The sequence below is a fragment of the Benincasa hispida genome, chromosome 7 (assembly GCF_027475165.1).
Source record: "Benincasa hispida cultivar pf3 chromosome 7, pf3_genome.v1.1, whole genome shotgun sequence".
NCBI lineage: Eukaryota > Viridiplantae > Streptophyta > Magnoliopsida > Cucurbitales > Cucurbitaceae > Benincasa > Benincasa hispida.
Genome location: NC_143484.1, coordinates 43,950,524 through 43,971,670, shown reverse-complemented (window position 1 = coordinate 43,971,670; position 21,147 = coordinate 43,950,524). Strand labels below are relative to the sequence as shown.

The following is a 21,147-nucleotide window of genomic DNA, read 5'->3' as shown; positions in this document are numbered from 1 at the left end:
TGATTGGTATGCGTGTTACCTAATTTTTAAAACGACATAACATACAAAATAACAAGATATAATGCACTTGTTTATTACTATCTTTCACACCAATTTTAATGCCCCCCCCCCCCAGCCTATCATTGTTAGGTCGATTCGGTTGGTTGCTATATCCCCGTGTTCTTTTACGGCTCGTCGAATCTTACCTAAAAGTCCCATAAAATAGTTGGATCAAGCCATCAATCAATCCAATATCCTACCCAACTCAATCTCGAGACATCAGTCCACCAATGAGGCAAACTATATATACGTAGACTATACGCTTGAAAAAAAAAAAAAGGCTCTTTGATAGACAAGGCTCACTTTGTAGCATGCTTCAGGTGAAGCCAAGGTTTGATTCCCTTGAACCCAAAATCGAGTCAGTGTCGGTGTTAGATGATCAATTAACCATGACCTCGGAATCTAATTCGCGTGTAGGCAACACCGTCTGTCGTACATCATGTCAAACCAAAATCGATCAATATCTAAACAAAACAGATTCTTTTGAGATCCGGTCCATCGAAACAGACCCATGGCATAGTGCCAATTCACACAAACCTAATGTTTGGTGAAGAAGAAGAAACATACGTATCCCATATATAGTGTTAAATTTATACCAACACGTCGATATTTTCATTGATATTTTTAAATTTTAAGAGTTCGACATCAACACGAAGGATGAATAAATATTTTATATTACATTGTAATATAAATCGTGAAACATGTAAAAACAAGAAATAAAATATCACTAAAATGATAAGAATTGAACTTATTTAAAAGGCGTAAAAGTTTATTTATCAATTATAACATTGTTTGATTTTTTTAAAAAAGAATATGAGTTTTTTACTTTTATAAAAATATTTTTTAATAATATGTAAGATAGAGAAAACGAACTTATGTTAAAGTTGATAATAAATACTTGATGGGCATGGACGTCTACATTTTACAGTAAAATTGAGACATCCACATTTTATGCGTTTTAAACCTTCTATTTTGTTAATCGTCATATCGATGAAAGTCTAATTAGAGAGAACTTATGTTAATCGAGAAATCTTCGAAGATTCAAAAGTCAGCATTTGCGCGGCGTCATCCGTTCTTCAGAACCAAGAACCAAGAAAAAGGTTGAAGACTCCAAACGCTAGGGTTAGGCCGGGCAAAAGTGCGAAGTTCTACAAGTTTCAAATTGGGCTAGGGTTTGGCAACATATCAGTCTTCTAAGAATTCACCCTCCGTTCTCCATTGGGCCTCAAGATTACCCAGAAGTCCTCTTTCAGGTACGCCTCTTCATCAATTAGCGGTTTCAATTGGTTTAAATCCAAATGTATTCGTCGAAGAGGATTAGGAGTTAATTCGTATGTGATGAGTTAGGTTAAATTAGTTGTTTTGTCACTCGTTATGAGATTGAATCTATTTCTAATTTTGTATTTGAGTTATCATACTCCAGCTGAAGCGTTTGTTTTTTTTTTTTGTTTTTTTTTTGCTGTTTAGTTTTCTTTTGTAATTCATACTTGAACGTCTCATTCGACGAAGTATGGTTATGGTAGTTGTTTTAAGGGTACAGAAGTTTTTGGTTTAAAGCATAGCAAAAGAGCAAGTTTTTTTTTTTTTTTTTTAAATAAATTATTATTCTTAAAAAACAATCAATTCTCTATAGACTCAACGGGAGGTATTCAAATTCCAAATCGATATTATAAATTTGTGATGGGGAGTATTCATATTTGTCTGATCAAAATGGTGCTTTATGTTGAGGAAGACGTGCTAATCAGATGCATAATCAATAGTTGAATGATCACGTGCTATTGACTTCTCTTACTTTTTGGGTCCTGTTATGTTTGAGGATATAACATTACACGTGGGTGTGGGGAGTGGATTTTTTTAACGACAATTTATTGGTGGGAGAAAATTCCTAAAACTGCTGTAAGTTTAATGTTAAAATTGCAACATTTATGTTTGAGGTGCAATTGGATGAAATTGATAAACTTGAGAAGTTTAGGTGTAAATTTGATTTTTCTCAGGAAGATTGTATAAATTTATGTGTCACTGTTTTACTTTGGGAAGCTGATGTCTTTGATCACGGTGCCACAGGAGGAAGGATGGATTTGGAGTATGGCTCAGGGGGCTCTGTTTCTGCTGCAGCCATTGATTCTTCGAACATAGGGTTTCAGGTTCTCTCTCTTTCACCCACTGTCATTTATATGAACTAAATTATATATAGACTATATCCCCTGTTTTCCCTCTCCGTTCTTTCTATTTATGTTATACCTTCAAATCTTTGAGCTTTATATTTTATGCTGACTTTTCTTCTTTTTTGGTTGTTGTCCTCTTGAAGCTTTTGAAGAAGCATGGTTGGAGGGAAGGAACGGGCCTTGGAGTTTCTGAGCAGGTTATTTACTAATGGTTTTCATGCTTTATCATTTACTCTAAATAAGATTAGTCATTCTTCAATAATTTAAAAATTAGTAGTTGGTTAATGAAACAGGAAATTTAGAGCCTTTGATATCTTGTAACTTCATAGCTATATACAAACAAAAATTTAGTGTGGAAACACGAGCATCATCAAAGTTAGAGATGAGGTTTCTATATGGGGATGGAAGGGAAGGAAGAAGAGAGTGGATTCTTAAAGAAGGATAAAGGCACGAGGAGCTGTATAACATGATAACCTCATGTACACAAAGATTGTGGCAAGCAAGTTTTCATTACAGGTGACGATGTTTGGACAGTGGCCACCTCTTCTCCACTTTTGCAATTTCTAGAAGTCCTCACAAAGCTATCATAAATCTAAGACAGGACAGTCTTTTTGTTGGGTGGTTGTGGATTCCAATCGGGGGCCCTTACTGTATCCATCTGCTAGGAATGGAAAAATTACTAGCCGGGGCTGGTCAGGGTGGAAAATCCCTGATTTGACTAGGATATGGACCACATAAATTTTTCCATGGGGAAGACCAATCTGTTTGTCAAATTTTCAAACCTGGCAGTTTCTTCCAATTTTTTTTTTTTTACATAAATCTATCTGTTAATATTTCGTTATATCTACATCTGTCTATTTACACTTACATATATACATAATTCCAAAAGCTACTAGATAACTTTAGTGGCAGAAAAATTTGATCCGTATGTGGGAATTCCACGAACCTTCTCCATTTCTCAAAATGGGAAAATAGGGTGGGAATGAAAATTAAAATTTTCTGGAGAGTTGGTAGGGTAGAGCATTTTCTACTTGCTTGAGTGTAGTGTTTAGATTCCTACTATCTCCTAGTTGGTCTGTCTTATGCTAGAGCAGGGAAGAAGCAATAGATGTTTCCTTTTCACTTTAGAACTTCCAAAGAATTCATTTAGCATTTAATTTTTTTTTTTTTTAGGGGAGGTTTTTTCATAACACCTTCCTTAGGGAAGACTGAAGAGCTAAATACAATTAGGGCAGTCTCATGGAAATTATTACTTGAAAGAATATATGAGCTTTCCTTTAGAGTTGCACTAAATGGATGTAATAGAGGAGAGCGGTGTCTTTGTCTCATCCTTTACGATTTTTCCCCTCTCTAAAGCCAAATTGAGAGGAGCGTTGTCACTTCTTTGATTTATTGTCCCTCGTTTTTTATCATCCTAACCACGAATCTTTTGTTTTATCCTTGTTTCTCCAAAAAGGAATGCTTATGATGATTCTTGTTTCCTCTTTCAATGCATGTAGCTAGGTCATTTTAGTGCAGTGCCCTCTTGTTTTGTTGTTATCCTCCGATGTTTACACTTGGAAACTTACTATTTAAACTCTCATGCAAACAGGGTAGGTTGGAACCCGTCCAGGCATCTATAAAGAATAATAAACGAGGTTTGGGAGCAGATAAAGTGAAGAAGAAGCTTAAAGAAACTACCGATATTGCAGCCTCTGATAGGAAAAATAACCAGGTAAAACTTCTGTATATGAAATTCTCTGCAGTCTTTGATCGCCATCATCAGTTTGCTAGGCGTAGTTTAGATGGGAAAGGATCTGGAAACTACGGGAGCTTAGAAAAAAAAGGAGGAACTGTTTTCTAAAGGGGTGAAATTTGCCATAAGCATTTTAGAACTCTATTGATTTGCATCAGTCACTTCACTTGCTCACAGTATGTTATCATAAACTAGCGAATAGGTTAATGATGCGAACATTTGATTAGATTCGAATGTGATTGATGTGCGAACTTCAACTATTTTCTTCATAAACTGGCATCATGTTGTTCAAATATTTTGACACGATCGTCTTCAAAAGTTGCTTTTTTAAAAGTATCATGGGCCTTGAGGTACATGGTCCCAAAAAGGAAGTTTGGGGTGGGGGACAAACATCTAGCCTATATGTGTTAACTACTTGAGCTATATTCAACTTGGCAAATGTATATATTTATTTAGAATAAAAATTATGTTTTCATAATAACAGAAATGCATCAAACATGAGGACTCGAATTCAGGTGGATAAAGAGCAAAAGCGTGTGCACGTGGTCGTTGTACCGCAATGTCATTATTATCATTATTTTATTTATTTATTTTTTGAGTTTAGAGATTCAAACTTTTGAATTCTTCGTTGATACATATTCTTAAACCTCGACTAAATAACAGGAGTATAGCTAACGGGCTAATAGTAGTGTTGTTGATCTTCAGGAACGTCCTCCTCCAAAGAAAGCAAAGGGGCTGTCAAAAAGAATGAGGAAGATGCAAGAGGAAGAGAGGCTATTTCAAGAGAAGGAATTTGAGCGAGCTTTTTTTAGGGAATTTTGGCCAGAAAATGTTTGATACATTAAACTCCCAGTGTAAGCAAATTCAGATTGTGTGTTACAAAAGCCTTCTTTTAGTTATATGGCTTTAAAGCAGTCAGCATTCACTAAAGTAGTCTGTAAATATGATTACACCAAACAAAGTTGTGAAATTTATTTTTGTTTACTGTTTGTTATATTTATATACCTTTTAATTTCTTTGAGCCACAATAAAATGTCTTCTTTCGTGATTATTAAAGATGATTTAATTATTGTAATATATTATTAGTTTTTTCTTTCTTTTACTGGGGTTATTTTCTACGGCTTAGCATATAGAAGGTAAAAATGTTACTGAACCATCTTCATGTTGACATATTATTATTAGTTATACGTGCTAACGAATAATATGTTAATCTATTTGTTTTGTAATTTATTTATATATTTATTTATTAGGGTAACCTATAAGTAGGCATTCAAACTTTTTTCAATAAGAGTCATTAGATTTTGATTTTTGATGTTTGTATGTCTGGTTAACTTAATAAATCTTTGAAGTTTGAATGGATTCTTTTAACTGGCAATGAAATTTTTAGAATTTGAGACCTTGTCTAACAATAACTCTTTTTGTTGAATTTATTTTGTTATTCAAATATGTGTATTCTCTCTTAATTTTGTTTTATGATCTTCACAATATATATATATATATATAATAAATACTCAAATTCTTAGTCAAATCTTGAAAATAAAAATATGTTTTTGAAAAATAATTTTATATTTATTTATTATTTTTTAAAAATTTTCAAAACACAATTTGATTTTTAAAAATATTAGTAGAGTGAGTAACGAAGAAATAAACTTGAACATGTAAACTTGTAGGGTTAAATAATGTTCATAAGATTAATGTTTAAAAATAATAATAATAATAATAAAACCAAATGGTTTGTCTAATTGTACAATTGTACTATTAAATATAAATTTTGGAAAAAATAAGAGATTGTTTAAACAAAATAGTAATATTTAATCATTTTATACTAATATCAATTTTTATCACGGATAAACTTCTATTAGTTTCAGTATTTTTTTTATATTTCTGTAAATAGTTTGACATTTTTCTATTTGTAGAAAATTTTCAATTTTAAATTTATGTAAAATGAAATTCTAAACATTCAATTTGGTGGCTAGTATATATGTCAATTATCAAATAGACACAAATACAAAATTTAGGGTCTAAATTGTTAATTAAAAAAATTGAAAAACTCAAGCTACAAACCTAATGCTAAGTCCAAAATGAGGTGATTTCCCAAAGGAGAAAAAAAAAATGTCAAATGCTCATTTGTTGATGTTATGACCACGTGAAGTTACAGTATTGTTATTCTTTTTTTGTTTTCTCTTCTTCTCTGATGCAATAAATTTTTCTCTGTACGCTGTTGTCTTTTTCGGCATGACGAGTTCATGCGAGCAGCTCCAACGCTATCAACTCCGACAAGTAAAAGCAAGAAAAAGGAGTGATTTTTTTAGGGGTGTACAAAAAAGTACCAAAAACCGATCGAATTAAGGTCGGTCGGGGCGGGCTAGGGTCGATTGGTTGTTTTTCAACCGACCAACACACATATATATGTATGGAGTCTTTTTATATATAAAAAAATGTTTAAAATTATTTGCACTTATAGCAAAAAGTTCAAAAAATACAAATACTTTTGGAACTTTTTACTCTAAAGTGTAAATATTTTTAGGATTTTTCTATTTATAAGTATTTCCCTATATATATAATATTTGTTTTTTTTAAATAAGTAAAAAAGCAAGTACATTATCATCAACACAAGCCTAAGCCTACCGCCTATTATTTTAGTATTGATTTATTATTATTTTTTTTATGTTGTCTCATTTTCAAACCCATTATATGATTTATTTAATTTTTTTCATAAAAAAATTATTGATTTAAAATTTAGAAAATTGCTAATTTTATTAATTTAACAATAATACTTTATCAATTCATCTTTCATTTTCATTCACCTTGGCTCTTCTTAAACAAAAAAGAAAAAAACCAAATCGACTAACTATGGTCGAGTGAATTTCACACTTTTTTTTTTTATCGGTACAAAACCGACATCAACCAACGCATACCTCTAATTTGATTAGTGAGGAAATGAAGAGAGAGCAAGACGAGTTAGAGCGAAAGGCATTGATTCGTGAGTAAAAATAAGGAGAGAGAGCGAGACGCGAGAGTAAGATAAATAATGATTTGTGAGTGGAAGAAAGAAGAGAGAGCAGCTTTTCTATATAAAAAGGGATATAGTTTTATAATTTCATCCGAATTTGACGGTAAAAAAACCTCATTCGACAATTTTCTTTTCAAAAACCAGACCATTTCACATGTTTTACCTAATTTTTGGTCATCCATCAGAGGGACTCATCCAAAATCGTCTACATACTCGGGTGTGGTAGAAGGCGATAAGCCCAGAAGGGGCTTCCTCACTGAGCTTCCTCTCTCCTTCAACAATGGCTTCCCTCACTTCCTGTTCTTGTTGCTGTTCCTATGCTTCCCAATTGCTTCGTCGCTCCAAATTGCCGTTTTCACCATTTCCTTCCTCCACCTTCTCTCCTTTCACCATTTCGAAGCGCACAACACTTCTCTTAGCAGCGGCGAAGAAGAAGGACTCCGATTCAGTTCCTGCAGTGACAAAGGAAACTACGAATTCTAAGGCTAAAACAGGTGGAAAAGAGGAAGAATTTGTGGAGGTTGAAGAAGATTTGCCATGGTATCAGGAGAAGGCCTTGGACCTCGTGGAGTTCACTGGTTCCGTCACTCAGGCAATTCCTGGCCCTAGGGTTGGCCAGAGCTCGTTGCCTTGGATCCTTGCTGTTCCTCTTGCTTATTTAGGCGTCACTTTTGTTATCGCTTTCGTTAAGACTGTTCGGAAGTTTAATTCCCCCAAAGAAAAACGCCGGAGACAGGTCTTCCTCCTCTCACTTGCTTTCCTTTAGGTTAAAACACACATTCGATTCATGTTTGAAATAGTGATTTAATCTATAAAGTTCAACCTGCAATGACTTTCTAATTGTAGTTTGAAATTTGTAATGATTCAGTTCAGGCCATGAAATTTCAATGCACACGGATTTAGTCTCTATAATTTAAAATTTGAATGGTGAAATCTGTGAAATATATAATTTTAGTACGTAATCATCTAGTCTATACAGTTTAACATACATCTGGTCTTTGAGTAGGTTTTTAATCTACCTACACCTACATAAGAAAACCTTTACCCCTCGAAGAGATTTTGTATCGTAGAAACTAAACCGTTACAAATGTTAAATTATAGTGGATTTAATCATTGTGTATAAAAATTTAAATCGTTAAGTACTAAACTTCATGGACTAAATTATCACTTTGAAGAAGGCTTAGGATGTTTATATTGTGATAACGATACTGGAGTTGTTTGATTGCGAGAGAGAGAGAGAGTTGACCTTGATCAGGACTTGATTCTAGTGGCTAATGGAAGTAATAAGCTAAATTTGTATAATGCGTGGTAGTTATGCCAGGGGTGGGTTGATTTTTGTTTCAGTGCCACTTCTATAAAAGTAAAGCTATACACTTACTGGGGTTGATATTGTTCAGGTCACAAAAAATGCCATTCTTTGCAAATCAGTAGATGAGCTGCTTGAGAGAGGAAGGGATGAAGTAAAACCTGAGGCTCTTGCTGAAATTGTGCAGAAGGTTAGATCTGTTGCGGATTTCTTTAATTTTCACATAGAGTATATGTTGTACTTCTTATTATGAAGCTACAACTTTTGCCATCAACAAAATCTAATGCAAATATTTGGAGTTATTCAAATAATGTGGAAATGTTGCTCTAATGTATGATTTTCTTCCATATTGGTAATTTTTGTAAGAGGCTCTCTTTTCCAGTTTAACTACCCTGACATGGATAGTCTTCTTCTTTTGAGGGGTAACGATAATTTTCCCATTAAGAAGCTTGAAAAGGTAGAGGGGAAATAAAATGAGAGGAACCCTCGAACTAAAGGAGCTTACAAAAACTTTTAGAGAGCTTCCATATCCAAAAGAATTTGCATTACCTCTATGAGCATTGTCGAATGTCTTCTATTCCTGCATTCCCTAATTTCTCACATATTCAGTGGAACCAGATCTTACCAAAGGATCTTAGTCTGTTCTCGAGTGATGATTAAAATAGTTGTATTTTAAGTGTACGTGAGAGTTGATTGTCTTCATTGATCTCTTCATGCTAGACAATTTATAATATGGATTGCAATAACTTCTAAATCCAATCCATTCCAGACAGGTTTTGGTGTCGATGAAATTCTGCGGAAGTACATCCGTTATGCACTGAATGAAAAGCCTTTCAACCCTGAATTGGTTGCCAACCTAATTCAGCTGAGAAAAGCTTCTCCATTGAAAGATACTCAGGTTGCGGAAATTCTGAACGAGGTGTCAAGAAGGATTGAGAGAGATAAAGGTAATTGAATCTTCTTTGTTATTTATACTTTTATCATATCCAAGGGGACTTTGGAGAGGGTTTTGTACGGCTCACATCATCATGATTATTATTATTATTTTTTTAGCATAGAGGGGATCAATGTAAAAGAATATTACATTTTAAAAAATGCGATTAGGGAATGAAGAATTGTTTAGACATATGAGGAAATCAAAGGTAGAATCCTCATGTGTCATGTTTCATGTTTCTATGAAAGACTACTTTATTCCACAAAGAGTAAACTTGTTGGATATAATCTTAGGGGAACAGAAATGTCTGAAACAATCATTCAAAATCAAAATAACAACAAAATTAAGAGATAAGATTAAGCTATAATTTATAGATTGAGGCACGTTAATAGACACTATCCACAGATAAGTTGTGCCTCCACTGCAGTGTGTCATTTAACACCAACTCTGAAGATACAACAATCTTTCAAGAGACCTTGTGTAACGGTTAAGCTCAATTACGAATCCTGGCTTGTATGCTCAAAACCAGAAAACTCAAGAATAAACCTTCAGCAAAGAAAGCTTTCGTTTTTCCAAGAGGCAGGGGAGAAAAGATCGTAAGAAACAACTAAAAAGAACCACCCAACTATGGGAAGCTAGTGCAGCCGTTTTATTGTGGAGCACTCTTGTTTATAGGAAGACGTGTTTAACAAGTTTTCTATCACTCTTTCCTATTTAATTTAACAGGAATGTGGATTGACCAAGATAAAAGTTCAAAATAAAAGAATAAACAAAAATAAAATAAAAAATTTTCTTGACCTTGTATCCAAAATATTAGCCTATGTGGATGTTGTAGTAAGGTCACCACAAGAGGGGTTGGGGTACTCTCTTAAAACACTCATGAAAGAGATACGTGTGCATGATTGACCGTCTAATGCACTATCCAAATAAAAAGAGTACCCTGCATATTGCTTGTGCTATGTTTGTTGGTATGTGAAAGTTTGGCTCAAAAGGCCTAGTTCAAGACTTAGTTCACTGTGGTTCTTTCAAATGTACACATACCAACACTAAGTGGTGAATTAAATCCAGAAGGTAGTTACAGCCTTTGCATAATAAAAATGCTTGGCTTTATTTATGTTTATATTTTCAAAATCTTAAAAATTGTGGGGTTTGTTGTTTATTTCAGAAATTTCTAGTCCCTAAAACTATTTCCAACAAAACTTCCCTGAAAACTGAGTGTTATCTCTTTGAAGTCACTTCTATTTTAAATTTTATTGAAATGCAGCCGAATTCTCTGGTTCAGTATGGCCCTCCACTCGGCCCTGGAATTTCTGACTGCTACTCAATAGGTCATTTTAGACTAAACTATCTAATAAGTAATAATGGTTAAGCAAGCCAACAAGTCTGAAGTTATTCTTAAAATTTTGATAAGAAAGCTTACGTGATTAACAATTATAGATAGTCAGTCTTCTTGTGCAAGTTACCGATAGTCAGTCTCTTTGTGCAAGTATCTTTTAACTTGATTGTTCATTTATTATTCCTTCGACTACTGTTACCTTTGCAAATATGGATACAACCTGTAGATTTATGTGTATATTGATAACTTGGTGTAAGATGAACTTCACGTTATGTCTTCTGATAGCTGTTTCTTAATTTTTCAGGTCCAGTTGTCATGAATATGTCAGGTTATACCGAGAAGGGTTTCAAGAGAAAACTAGCCGTACAGGCCCTTTTTGGCAAAATCTTCTACCTGTCTGAGGTTGGTAGGATGAACAGTAGATTGTGCACAACTCCTATAATTTCTTTTATTTTTCTCAATAAAAGCTTGTTTTCTTATAGGAAAAAAGAAAAACCAATGTTTTCTTCATGTTTCAGTACATGATACGCTTTTTCTTGATCTTTCTATCCACATTTTATTCTATATTGAAAGTTCACGGGAACAAACCAACTATTGCTCGACAATCTCTATCCTTAAAATAAAATGGTTTCTGGATTTAAATTGAGTTCAAATGACATTTTGTTCTGAGCGCTTTTAACACTGTATTTGATTAATAATAAAACATGTCTGCATAATATGGCAGTTAAAGTGAACAGAAGACTCCTATTCATTGTATTATAATGTAATGGATACTTTTGATAGGATCAGTATTCATGCTTAACAGTATGGCATTTTGGTGGTAGCGTAACAGTATCATCTTTTACACAAGTCATGACATTAGGATGTTCTCAATATATCCTGTAAACTATTCAACAAAAATATTGAGAGTTATTTCTCATGGTTCTTTATTTTAGCATCAACAACATGTGGGTTTGAGGGATGCAAACATCTGATATTTTGGTTAAGGGTATATGTCTAAATCAGTTGAGGTAGAACAGGTTGGCTGCATCATTTCTTTTTATTTAAAGAAACGTGCATTACAAATTTCTTCTAAAGTTAAACACTATGTGAGATTGGAAGGATTCGACTCTAACCTCTTAATTGAGAGTATATGTCTGAATCAGATGAACTGGTTCTTTTATTTAAAGAAACATGCATATTACAATTTTCTTCTAAAGTTAACTTGTTTACTAATTTGTGTTAATGTTGGACAGCTGCCGGAATTCTGTTCGCGGGATAGCTCTTTAACTGTTAAAGAAATATTTGGTGTTACAGAGTACGTTCCTCCTTTCACATTCTTACCTCTCTTTAGATTCTTGTGAGCCAATTCAGTAAAAAACTTGTGAACCATTGCAGATGGGAAAGTTGAAACATTTTTCAAATGCTTATGGAAGTATCTTCCTTTAGTGCTTTTCCATGTTTGATTTTATGAGTTATTGTTGCTTTTTTGCAGTGAAGATGCTGAAAAACTAAGAATACACACACTCTCTGAAGTTGGGGACATGGATTCTCTACAAAAGATGGCTGACATTTCAGATTCAGAAGATTTAAAAGATGACTCATCTGATGATTGAAATGATTAGAAGAGTATTGTACTGTTTTTCTGGGAGGTGAGACTATAACTGTAACTCTAACAATAGGATTTTTCTTTAAAAAATTTAATTTCAACTTGCAATATGAATTTTTTGTAGGATAAATCTTTTTTACCCAAGTTTTTTTTTTTTTTTTTTTTTTTTTTTTTTTTTTTTTGAGAAAAATGAGGTTGGATTCTGGATTCTTTTGTAGCTCAAAATAAATTACTTGGTAGATTATGGGATGAAATTGTTCATTTTTGGTTTTTGCCTTGTTATTTCGTTTCTTACATGGCAATCAAACAACAATATTGCTATTGAAACAAATTGTCTATACAGAAAAGTATGCTATGAAACAAAATTTATGCATCTGTTTATACTTTATATTTTCAAGGCTCTTCTTCTACATATTTATTGGTTTACTTTTAAAAATATTATTTTAAAAAAAGTATCCATAAAATATATTGCCACTTCGAGTATCGGATGATATATATATATATATTGAGTTGTAATGGAAAATTAAACTATTGATATTTAAAATTGTAATCGGCACTTTATTTATTGGGCTATGCTTGAATTGGTGAGTAGGAGTAGGGGTGTATATGGGTTGGGTTGAGGGTATTTTTTGGACCAATTAAAAAATTCGGGTTTGTTTGATTGGCTACCCAAATGACCCAAATAAAGTTTTCAACCCAACCCAATCCATAAAAATCGGGTTGGGTTATAGATTATTATTATTATTTTTATTTTTAATGAAAAATATGTAAAATTTATATACAACACTTGACTAATAACTAATATCTCATAAAATTAAGACGTTAAATATCAAATATTTATGATATTTATTATAAACTTTAAACAAAGATAAATATCATAACAATTTTAAAAGAATAATATTAAAAATTAAAAAATTAATCAATATAACGAAATCTTTAAACAAAGAGAAATATATATATATATATATAATTTGGGTTGGGTTGAGTTGGGCCAATCCAAAATTTTTTTAGCCAACTCACAATCCAACTCAATAAAAATAGAAAAATTCAATCCAACCCAAGAACAAAACTAATCCAACTCAATCTTTACCTTTTAGGTTTGGGTAGTCCAATTGTTCGAGTTTTTGGATTATTTGAATACCCCTAAGTAGGAGATGATATTAATGCCTTATTCTTGGTTTAAATTCTTTGTAATTCTTTCTCCTACATAAATAGTTGTTAGGTTGAATTGGATAGGACGTTTTAAGAACATTAGTCTATTTGGAATGGGCTTTTTAAGAACATTAGAGCCTATTCCGGGTTCTATTTCTGAAGATTGTTTTTAAATTATGTGATCCAAATAGTGTAAATTCTAAAAAACAATATTTTTATATTTTGATCGTATTCAAATTTCGAATTTTAATTTTAAAATACAAAATTATATTAAATAAAGATAAAAATATATAAAAATGCAATATGTCATGTTATAAATTCATTTCATTTTTTAAAAAATATAACATATATTACGTAATGTATTATAAATTATATAATATTACAAAATAATAATTATATAATTTTTTTAATATAAATTATATTTATCAATTGTATTGTCAATTAAATATTAATGGAAACTACGACTAGTTTTATGATTGACAAGTATTTAGTATTAATCACATCTTAAACAATTGTTTAAACTAAAATCTAATTTTTGAATTTGCTATCAAGCATATATCTGAAGACATGAAATACAACATTATTTTCATTGAATCCTTTGTTTTCAAATTTCTATTTTCAAATTATTTGCCAAACAAACCCTTAATAATCTACAATAATAATAATAATAATAAATAACATTAATAACTTCTTTTGATAGGGAAATTGTTTTAAATGTCAAATTGCTAAAAATATTTTCAAATATAGTAAAATGTCACAGTCTATTAGTGATAGATGATAGTAGTCTATCAATGTCTATTAGTGTCTATCACTAATATATAATGACATTTTGCTATAATTATGAATATTTTGATTCGTTTTTCTATATTTAAAAATAACCCCTTCTAACATTATAAATTTTTATTTCCATTTATTTTCGATGCGTAATAATTTACCAGTGAAATTATGAACACCTTTCCATTAGCCCATAAGTTTTTAGATTTTTTTAAATCTTAAAAAAAAAAGGTTTTTAGAATTTTTCGTGTTATTATCTTAAATTCATTTCATTTAAGTTCAGAGCATTAATATATATATAAATAAAGTGTATGGACTTACATTTCAAAAATGGAGAAACTAAAATAAAACAAAATTCAAAGTTAGTTAAGGGATCAAAATAGGATTTAAACATAAAGGACCGTTCGATAACGTTTCCATTTTATGTTTCTTGTTTTTTTTTTTGAGAAATTGACTTATTTGATAACAATTCCCATTTCTTGTTTCTAAAATTTGAGAAACGTTTATCAAAATGAGACAAAATTTGAGAAATACGAATCTATTTGATATCGTTCTGTTTTTTCGTTTTCTGTTTCCCGTTCCCCATTTCTTATTTCCTATTTCCTATTTCTTTCTTTCTTTTTTTCTTTTTTTCTTTTTTTTTTTAAAAAAACAATAATATGTTTAATAACTATTCATGTTTCCTATTTTTTTTTTAAAAAAAGAAATAGAATCTTATTGATAACTATTTATTGTTTATGTTTTTTTTCTTATTTTTTGGAACAATAATATATATATATATATATAAAGATATGATTAAATTTTTTTGTCATCTAATACAAGTCTCAATAACAACTAAATATAATAACAAAGTTGTATTCTATCTTTCATATGTTGTCCAAAATTGATCAAGGTTGTCATCTCTGACTAAGACATCTGTCTTAAAAAATTATGTCAAGTCAAATTCAAGTTAATTATATTATTATATGAATACCGTGGTTGTAAAACATTAAAGTTAAGCCAAGCCAAATGAATGTCTTAGTAAACAAAATTTATATAATGTAAAATCTTAACCAGTTTCAAATGTAATAAAAATAATAATTTAAAATTAAAAATATTATATAAATATGCATATTGCAAATTTTAAAATATAAAGTTAAAAAAATATTTAAATATATATATTAAAATTTAAAATTTGAAAATCAAAATAATTCTTAAACATTATAAATATTGCAAAATTTAAAATTCAAAACTAAATCAAAGATATAAATATGAAACAGTTAATAAATAAAGAGAAAAGTAAAAGAAAGAAGGGAATATAAAAGAAATATAGCTAAATTAATATAAAAATAAAATTTAAAATTTAAAAATCGAAATAATACATAAATATAATATTGGAAAATTTAAAATTCAAAACTAAATCAAACATATAGAATGAAAAAAAAATAATAATTAAAGAAAAAATAAAATAAAGAAATAAATGTATAAAAATATAGCCAAATTAATATAAAAAAGAAATAAATAGAAAAATTATTTTAAATGGTAAAATTGTTGAAAACATTTACAAGACGTAACAAAATTTTAAAACTATCAATGATATATATTGATAAACACTAATAGATTTCTATCCGTGTCTATCAATGTCAGTGATAGACACGAATAAAAATCCATCAATGTTTATTAGTATCTTTCATTGATAATTCTAAAATTTTGCTATATTTTATAAATATTTTGATTCATTTGTCTATATTTAAAAACAATCCAAATAAAATATTTAAAAAGAGTAAAATAAAATAAAATCATTCTAGCAGGGAATCTAATTTTAAACCATGAAGCCAAAGTCTAACCTTCGACGACTTCCGTGCCATCTAGTCAGATAATTTCTTCGATACATCTAAAAAACATAACTAATAATTAGTTTCTCAAATTTGATCCTATTTTTAAAAACGTCTTTCAAATTTTAAGAATAAAAAATATCAAATAAGTTAATTTTTTTAAAAATGAAAAACAGAGAGATAAAACAAGAAACGAAAATGTCATCAAACTTCTCAATCTTCATTGAAAGAGGCGTGCCCTCGTTTTCTTCCAACTTTCGGTCCTGGTTCAATAGTTCAATCCCCATCAACAACTTTCCTTTTTATTTTATTTTCTTTTTTATGTTTCTTTCTTTTATATTACTTTCTTTTCTATATTATCATTTATATTTATTTTTTTCTTTTATTTATATTTATTATTATTTTTTATATTATATGTTAATTTTGTTTTAAATTTTAATTTTTCAACATTTAAATTTATATATTGTTTTGATTTTTATTTTTTTTTTTTAAATTTTACAATAGAGATGCTTATATATTATTTTAAAATTTTTTATTACACTAGAAATAAGTTAGAATTTTAAAATTTATGAATTTTGTTTACTAAGACAATCATTTAGTTTACATTAACATGTTATAACTACGACATTTACATAATAATATAGTTAAATTAGATTTGAGTCAATAATATTTAAGATAAATGACTTGAATGTAAAATAAAAATATAAATTAAAATTTAACGATATATGAATGATAGAAACAATTATATTATCGTTATTAATTTTTCATGGGAAACTTATGTCTATTTGATAATGTAAATGTTGGCAACCAACCAAAAGGAAAAAGAAAAATAAAAGAAAAGAAGGCACAGGCGGTTGGACGGAGTAATCGAAGCACCGTTTCTTGTGTAGTGACCCAACTGGCTTGAATTCCTCTCTACAATCTCTTCTTCTTCATCTCTACTTCGATTCGTTCATATTTCCAATTTCCAGATTCCTTCGCGCATTTCCCATACAAATTGATTTCTGTTCACAGAATTTCACCTCACAATGATTCATCCTTCACTCTCAATTTCCAGCCCTTCTTCTTCTTCTTCTTCTTCTCCTTCTCCTCATTCCCCTCTCCCATTTGTTAAACCCCGCAACTTCTCCAATTCTTCCCCCCGTTTTCGCCGCTCGATTTCAGTGATTCGATGTGAAGCTCTGTATTCTTCTTCCTCAGAGGTGGCGGTGCAGTCTTCTTCCTCTTCTTCTTCATTGCCGTTATCGGAGGTGGGAAGTAGGGTTATGGAATCCCAAGAGAGTTCTTCCAAAGCAGGTCCATATCCTGGGGGAATGGGGCCTCACACCGGCAGAGATCCGAGTGTGAAGAAGCCTACTTGGTTGAGGCAACGAGCTCCTCAGGGAGAGAAATTTCAGGAGGTCAAGAACTCCTTATCTCGATTGAATCTCAATACTGTTTGTGAAGAGGCTCAATGCCCCAACATTGGAGAGGTCTCTCTCTCTTTCTCTCTCTCTCCCTATGAGAACTTAGAAGATCTTATTATAGTTAACTTAGTACAGTGATTCGTTTTATACCTTGTGATTCAAAGAACTATTCTCAGAAGATTCAGTTCATTAGGGAGTATGATTAACAGTTACCTCGGAGTTATGATTTTTGATTTGAAGTTGTTTTGGTTTTCTGTTTTTCAGTATGTGGAATCCGGCTTTTGTCAATGTGGGTAGCTTTTAATTGCACAAGTATTCAGGACTAACTATTATTCTCATGGTTTTAATGTTTTGGGCAGTGTTGGAATGGGGGAGGGGATGGAATTGCAACTGCTACAATTATGCTTCTTGGGGATACATGCACTCGGGGATGTAGATTTTGTGCTGTGAAGACTAGCAGAAACCCTGCACCACCTGATCCAATGGAACCATTTAACACTGCTAAAGCTATTGCCAGTTGGGGGTATATAATAATTACCCTTTATCTTCATAAGAAATATACCTTTTCCTTGTCTATTAAGAATGAATATGGATTGGAGTTTATTGAACTTGACCTTGTGTTGATAATGTTGACTTATATCTAATTGGCAGAATGTAACTACATGGATTTTTAGACAGTTGTAGCCTTTTCTTTTTCTTCTTTCTTTCTTCTCTATCAATTTGTTAACAGAGCAATTTCACCAGATAGGATTGATTAATACGTAGTCTAAAACATGCATGTCACATTTTTTTTTTTTTAAAAAACAACATAGCATAAAAGTGAATTTTCTTATTGTATTTTATATTATGCTTGCATTTGAGTTTGACTTAGATTATGCTATTGTTGTAAAATTCCTTCTGGTATAGTTGGAAATACGTATTTCTTTTATGTTGTGTATGTATATACTTCTTGTTGATATCTTTGATTTTTTTTTTTTTTGGTGTCCTGCTATAAATATAAGATGAAAGAGCTGTTATGGAATGGTTGAACTACTTTAATATCTCAACATGAAGAGAAAGTCAAATGAAATCTTGATATTGTCTTTGTATAGGGTTTGCTTGGTATATATTGTCTGTTCTCATCCTTTCACCATCCTCTTGATAGGTCATCCTTTTCTAATTTCATCTTGTTACACTTTCTTATCAAACAAAAAAATTTGTCTGTTTTCATCTACTTGTTTTAATTTAATGGGTCTAACTAATTTTTTATATTATTGAATTGTTTTTCTGTATCCTCTTTTAGTGTGGATTACATTGTTCTAACAAGTGTAGATCGTGATGATATACCTGATGGAGGAAGTGGGCATTTTGCTCAGACGGTTAAAGCTATGAAGGTTGAACAAATTTTTGGACAATAATTTTTGTCTCCTTATCTGTAATTGTTGAAGGTTTCTTGGAAAAGTTACTAAAGTATGATTAGTTTTAATCAATCTATTGTGTAGGAACTTAAGCCTGAGATCATGGTTGAGTGTTTAACTTCTGATTTCCGAGGTGACTTGAAGGCTGTGGAGACTCTCGTGCACTCAGGTTTAGACGTATTTGCTCATAATATTGAGACTGTGAAACGACTTCAACGAATTGTTAGAGATCCTCGAGCTGGGTAAGTAGCATCACCAATTAACTTCCGTTGCAATCCTGTCTGATATAGTTGAATTTGTGTTGCCTTAAGGTTCTAATTCTTATATAGTATATATAAAATCACTCGGTGAGAGTAATCCTAAAAAAGATTCAAAAGAAATAATGGTATTTAGCTTCTTATGAATTGTAAGCAAACAAAACTATGTTGGTAGTTTTTATTTTAGTAATATTTAAGAAATAAGAATTTAAGGTTACTTTTATGATAAATGACTCAGACCTGAGATTTTCTTTCTGAAAGCACAACGAGGATTTTTCAAAGTCAAATAGGTTATAATTACACTAAATAGGTTATAAAAACAAGGGAGTACAAATTACACAAAATTCTTTTGTAATTATAGTCTTTCCATGATTTTTAACATCTGGAAGGCTCTTATTCAGTAATTGTCTTTTTTGGGGTTGTCTCAACTCTTGCCCTTAGGTTGTACTCTCTTGTTTTTTTTGATGAAATATACCTATCAAAAACAAAAACAAAGTCAAATAGGTTATTTTTGAACACCATCTTGTTTGACACTCATTCATTTTCTAAGTTTCGTTTTCTTGCCCCTTCTGGTCTACATAACATGGCATCAACTTCTCATAATAAGATGAAAAATTGCATTGGAATGAGGGTGCGATTACATGCTTGTTTTAACACCATTATGGTAAAAGTCCTTTTACAAATTACAACTGGTTTCTTTTGGGTGTGATGGAATCTGGCTTTTGTGCTTCTTTGCAATTGAACTTTGTTTTGAAAATTTTATCATTTCATTTTCCCTTCTGTAGTTTTATACTTGTTCTAGTGTGTCTTCAAAATCAATGAGCATGGGCTTCAACCTAGTTGGAATCCTTATTATCCTTCAGTATTTTCCTTTACTAGCGATCCCTGCCTCACCCAGTCGAGATTCTTACAATCAGTTTGGTTTTATGCAGTTATGACCAGAGCTTAGCCGTTCTGAATCATGCGAAGCACAGTAAGGAGGGAATGATTACCAAATCTTCAATCATGCTGGGCCTTGGAGAATCCGATGATGAATTGAAGGAAGCTCTCGCTGATTTAAGGGCCATAGATGTGGATATTCTTACACTTGGGCAGTATTTGCAGGTTTGTTTATACTCAGCTAACTTACTTGTTCAGTCATATTTATTCCTTGCATTGAAATAGAATAATCCTTGCTTCAATTTACCTGCCATGGAACTGATTTAAATGAAAACCAGGGGAGTTTGGCCGAGTTCTGACAATTCTTAGGTATTTTTCTTTGTTGCTCGTAATGGTTGTAATGTAATGTACGTGATTTTGCAATCCCTTGGGTGTTAAATCTGATAACAGCTTAGAGCAACTATGGCCTGCATCAACTAATGCATATTAGCAGTTTGAGTAGGACCCCACTTGTTGACGATTTAATAGTTAATAATAACGAATGGTCGTCCTCTTGCAGCCCACCCCATTACACCTGACTGTCAAAGAATATGTCACGCCCGAAAAGTTTGCATTTTGGAAAGAATATGGGGAGTCGATTGGATTCCGATATGTGGCTAGTGGACCCTTGGTAAGCTTTATCTGTAATGCACAACAATTCTTCCATTGCCAAGACAATTGCAGCCATTTCCTAGACCATGATTGCTACCAAAATGAGTTATCTTAATACTTCTTTCCTTATATGTTCAGGTTCGATCCTCATATCGGGCAGGTGAGCTCTTCGTCCAAACCATGGTTAGAGAAAGGGTCAAAAGTTCAACTGCAAATTGAAGGATAAGACTCCAGCCGTGATGTTTTTTGAGTCGTTAGCAGTGATTCCAAGAATTGGTCGAGCTGTAACATAGAAAAAGAGGAGGGAGAGGAATGATTTTCAAAGGAGAAGCCATTCTCAACAACATTGAAGAATCAGCTTTCTAGTTGAGGCAGCAATACAGGACCAACTTAGCACTGGTATGGCTCTCCTGAGTTGGTTTCTTCTCCTAATGATTTCATCAACTTTGCTAGCTAATTACTCTTGCATTGACTTGACCCCCCATTTTTGTCTTCTTTTGAGATCAATTGTTTAATCTCTCATAATTTTCCTTTCTTATAGTTTTTAAATCCAATAGGGGTTGGATATTCAAACCAAGATTAATAACTTTATATGTTTCTTTTTTCTTGGGTGAGATCTCTCATTATATGTAATCTAGTTTATTCACATATAAAAAAACAAGCTTAGTGTTAATAAAATAGTGCGTACAAACTATTTTTAA

At 31.5% G+C, this 21,147-nt stretch overlaps 3 protein-coding genes across 3 annotated transcripts; all 3 read left to right on the top strand.

Annotated features, from left to right (window-relative positions):
* Positions 1–2,111: 2,111 nt before the first annotated feature.
* On the top strand, positions 2,112–4,776 carry LOC120081064 (D111/G-patch domain-containing protein). Its single transcript, XM_090315127.1, has 4 exons — positions 2,112–2,183; positions 2,348–2,401; positions 3,796–3,918; positions 4,645–4,776. The coding sequence occupies exons 1-4, from the start codon at positions 2,112–2,114 to the stop codon at positions 4,774–4,776; spliced, it is 381 nt and encodes a 126-aa protein (XP_090171253.1).
* A 2,316-nt stretch (positions 4,777–7,092) lies between these two features.
* On the top strand, positions 7,093–12,246 carry LOC120080915 (ribosomal RNA small subunit methyltransferase J). Its single transcript, XM_039035593.2, has 6 exons — positions 7,093–7,688; positions 8,350–8,448; positions 9,028–9,205; positions 10,833–10,930; positions 11,764–11,825; positions 12,003–12,246. The coding sequence occupies exons 1-6, from the start codon at positions 7,233–7,235 to the stop codon at positions 12,121–12,123; spliced, it is 1,014 nt and encodes a 337-aa protein (XP_038891521.1). The 5' UTR covers positions 7,093–7,232; the 3' UTR covers positions 12,124–12,246.
* Positions 12,247–16,608: 4,362 nt separating this feature from the next.
* On the top strand, positions 16,609–21,147 carry LOC120082212 (lipoyl synthase, chloroplastic-like). Its single transcript, XM_039037489.2, has 7 exons — positions 16,609–17,328; positions 17,622–17,785; positions 18,545–18,635; positions 18,744–18,901; positions 19,849–20,020; positions 20,355–20,465; positions 20,585–21,147. The coding sequence occupies exons 1-7, from the start codon at positions 16,885–16,887 to the stop codon at positions 20,663–20,665; spliced, it is 1,221 nt and encodes a 406-aa protein (XP_038893417.1). The 5' UTR covers positions 16,609–16,884; the 3' UTR covers positions 20,666–21,147.

What these genes read in the sequence shown, in the direction of transcription:
- LOC120082212 (XM_039037489.2), top strand. Translation starts at nt 16,885, where the DNA reads ATGATTCATCCTTCACTCTCAATTTCCAGCCCTTCTTCTTCTTCTTCT. An exon ending in CACTTGGGCAGTATTTGCAG is followed by an intron (nt 20,021 to 20,354) that starts GTTTGTTTATAC and finishes GTCCTCTTGCAG; the next exon opens with CCCACCCCATTACACCTGAC. An exon ending in ATGTGGCTAGTGGACCCTTG is followed by an intron (nt 20,466 to 20,584) that starts GTAAGCTTTATC and finishes TTATATGTTCAG; the next exon opens with GTTCGATCCTCATATCGGGC.
- LOC120080915 (XM_039035593.2), top strand. Translation starts at nt 7,233, where the DNA reads ATGGCTTCCCTCACTTCCTGTTCTTGTTGCTGTTCCTATGCTTCCCAA. An exon ending in AAGAAAAACGCCGGAGACAG is followed by an intron (nt 7,689 to 8,349) that starts GTCTTCCTCCTC and finishes GATATTGTTCAG; the next exon opens with GTCACAAAAAATGCCATTCT. An exon ending in AAATCTTCTACCTGTCTGAG is followed by an intron (nt 10,931 to 11,763) that starts GTTGGTAGGATG and finishes AATGTTGGACAG; the next exon opens with CTGCCGGAATTCTGTTCGCG.
- LOC120081064 (XM_090315127.1), top strand. Translation starts at nt 2,112, where the DNA reads ATGGATTTGGAGTATGGCTCAGGGGGCTCTGTTTCTGCTGCAGCCATT. An exon ending in CTTCGAACATAGGGTTTCAG is followed by an intron (nt 2,184 to 2,347) that starts GTTCTCTCTCTT and finishes GTCCTCTTGAAG; the next exon opens with CTTTTGAAGAAGCATGGTTG. An exon ending in GCCTTGGAGTTTCTGAGCAG is followed by an intron (nt 2,402 to 3,795) that starts GTTATTTACTAA and finishes TCATGCAAACAG; the next exon opens with GGTAGGTTGGAACCCGTCCA.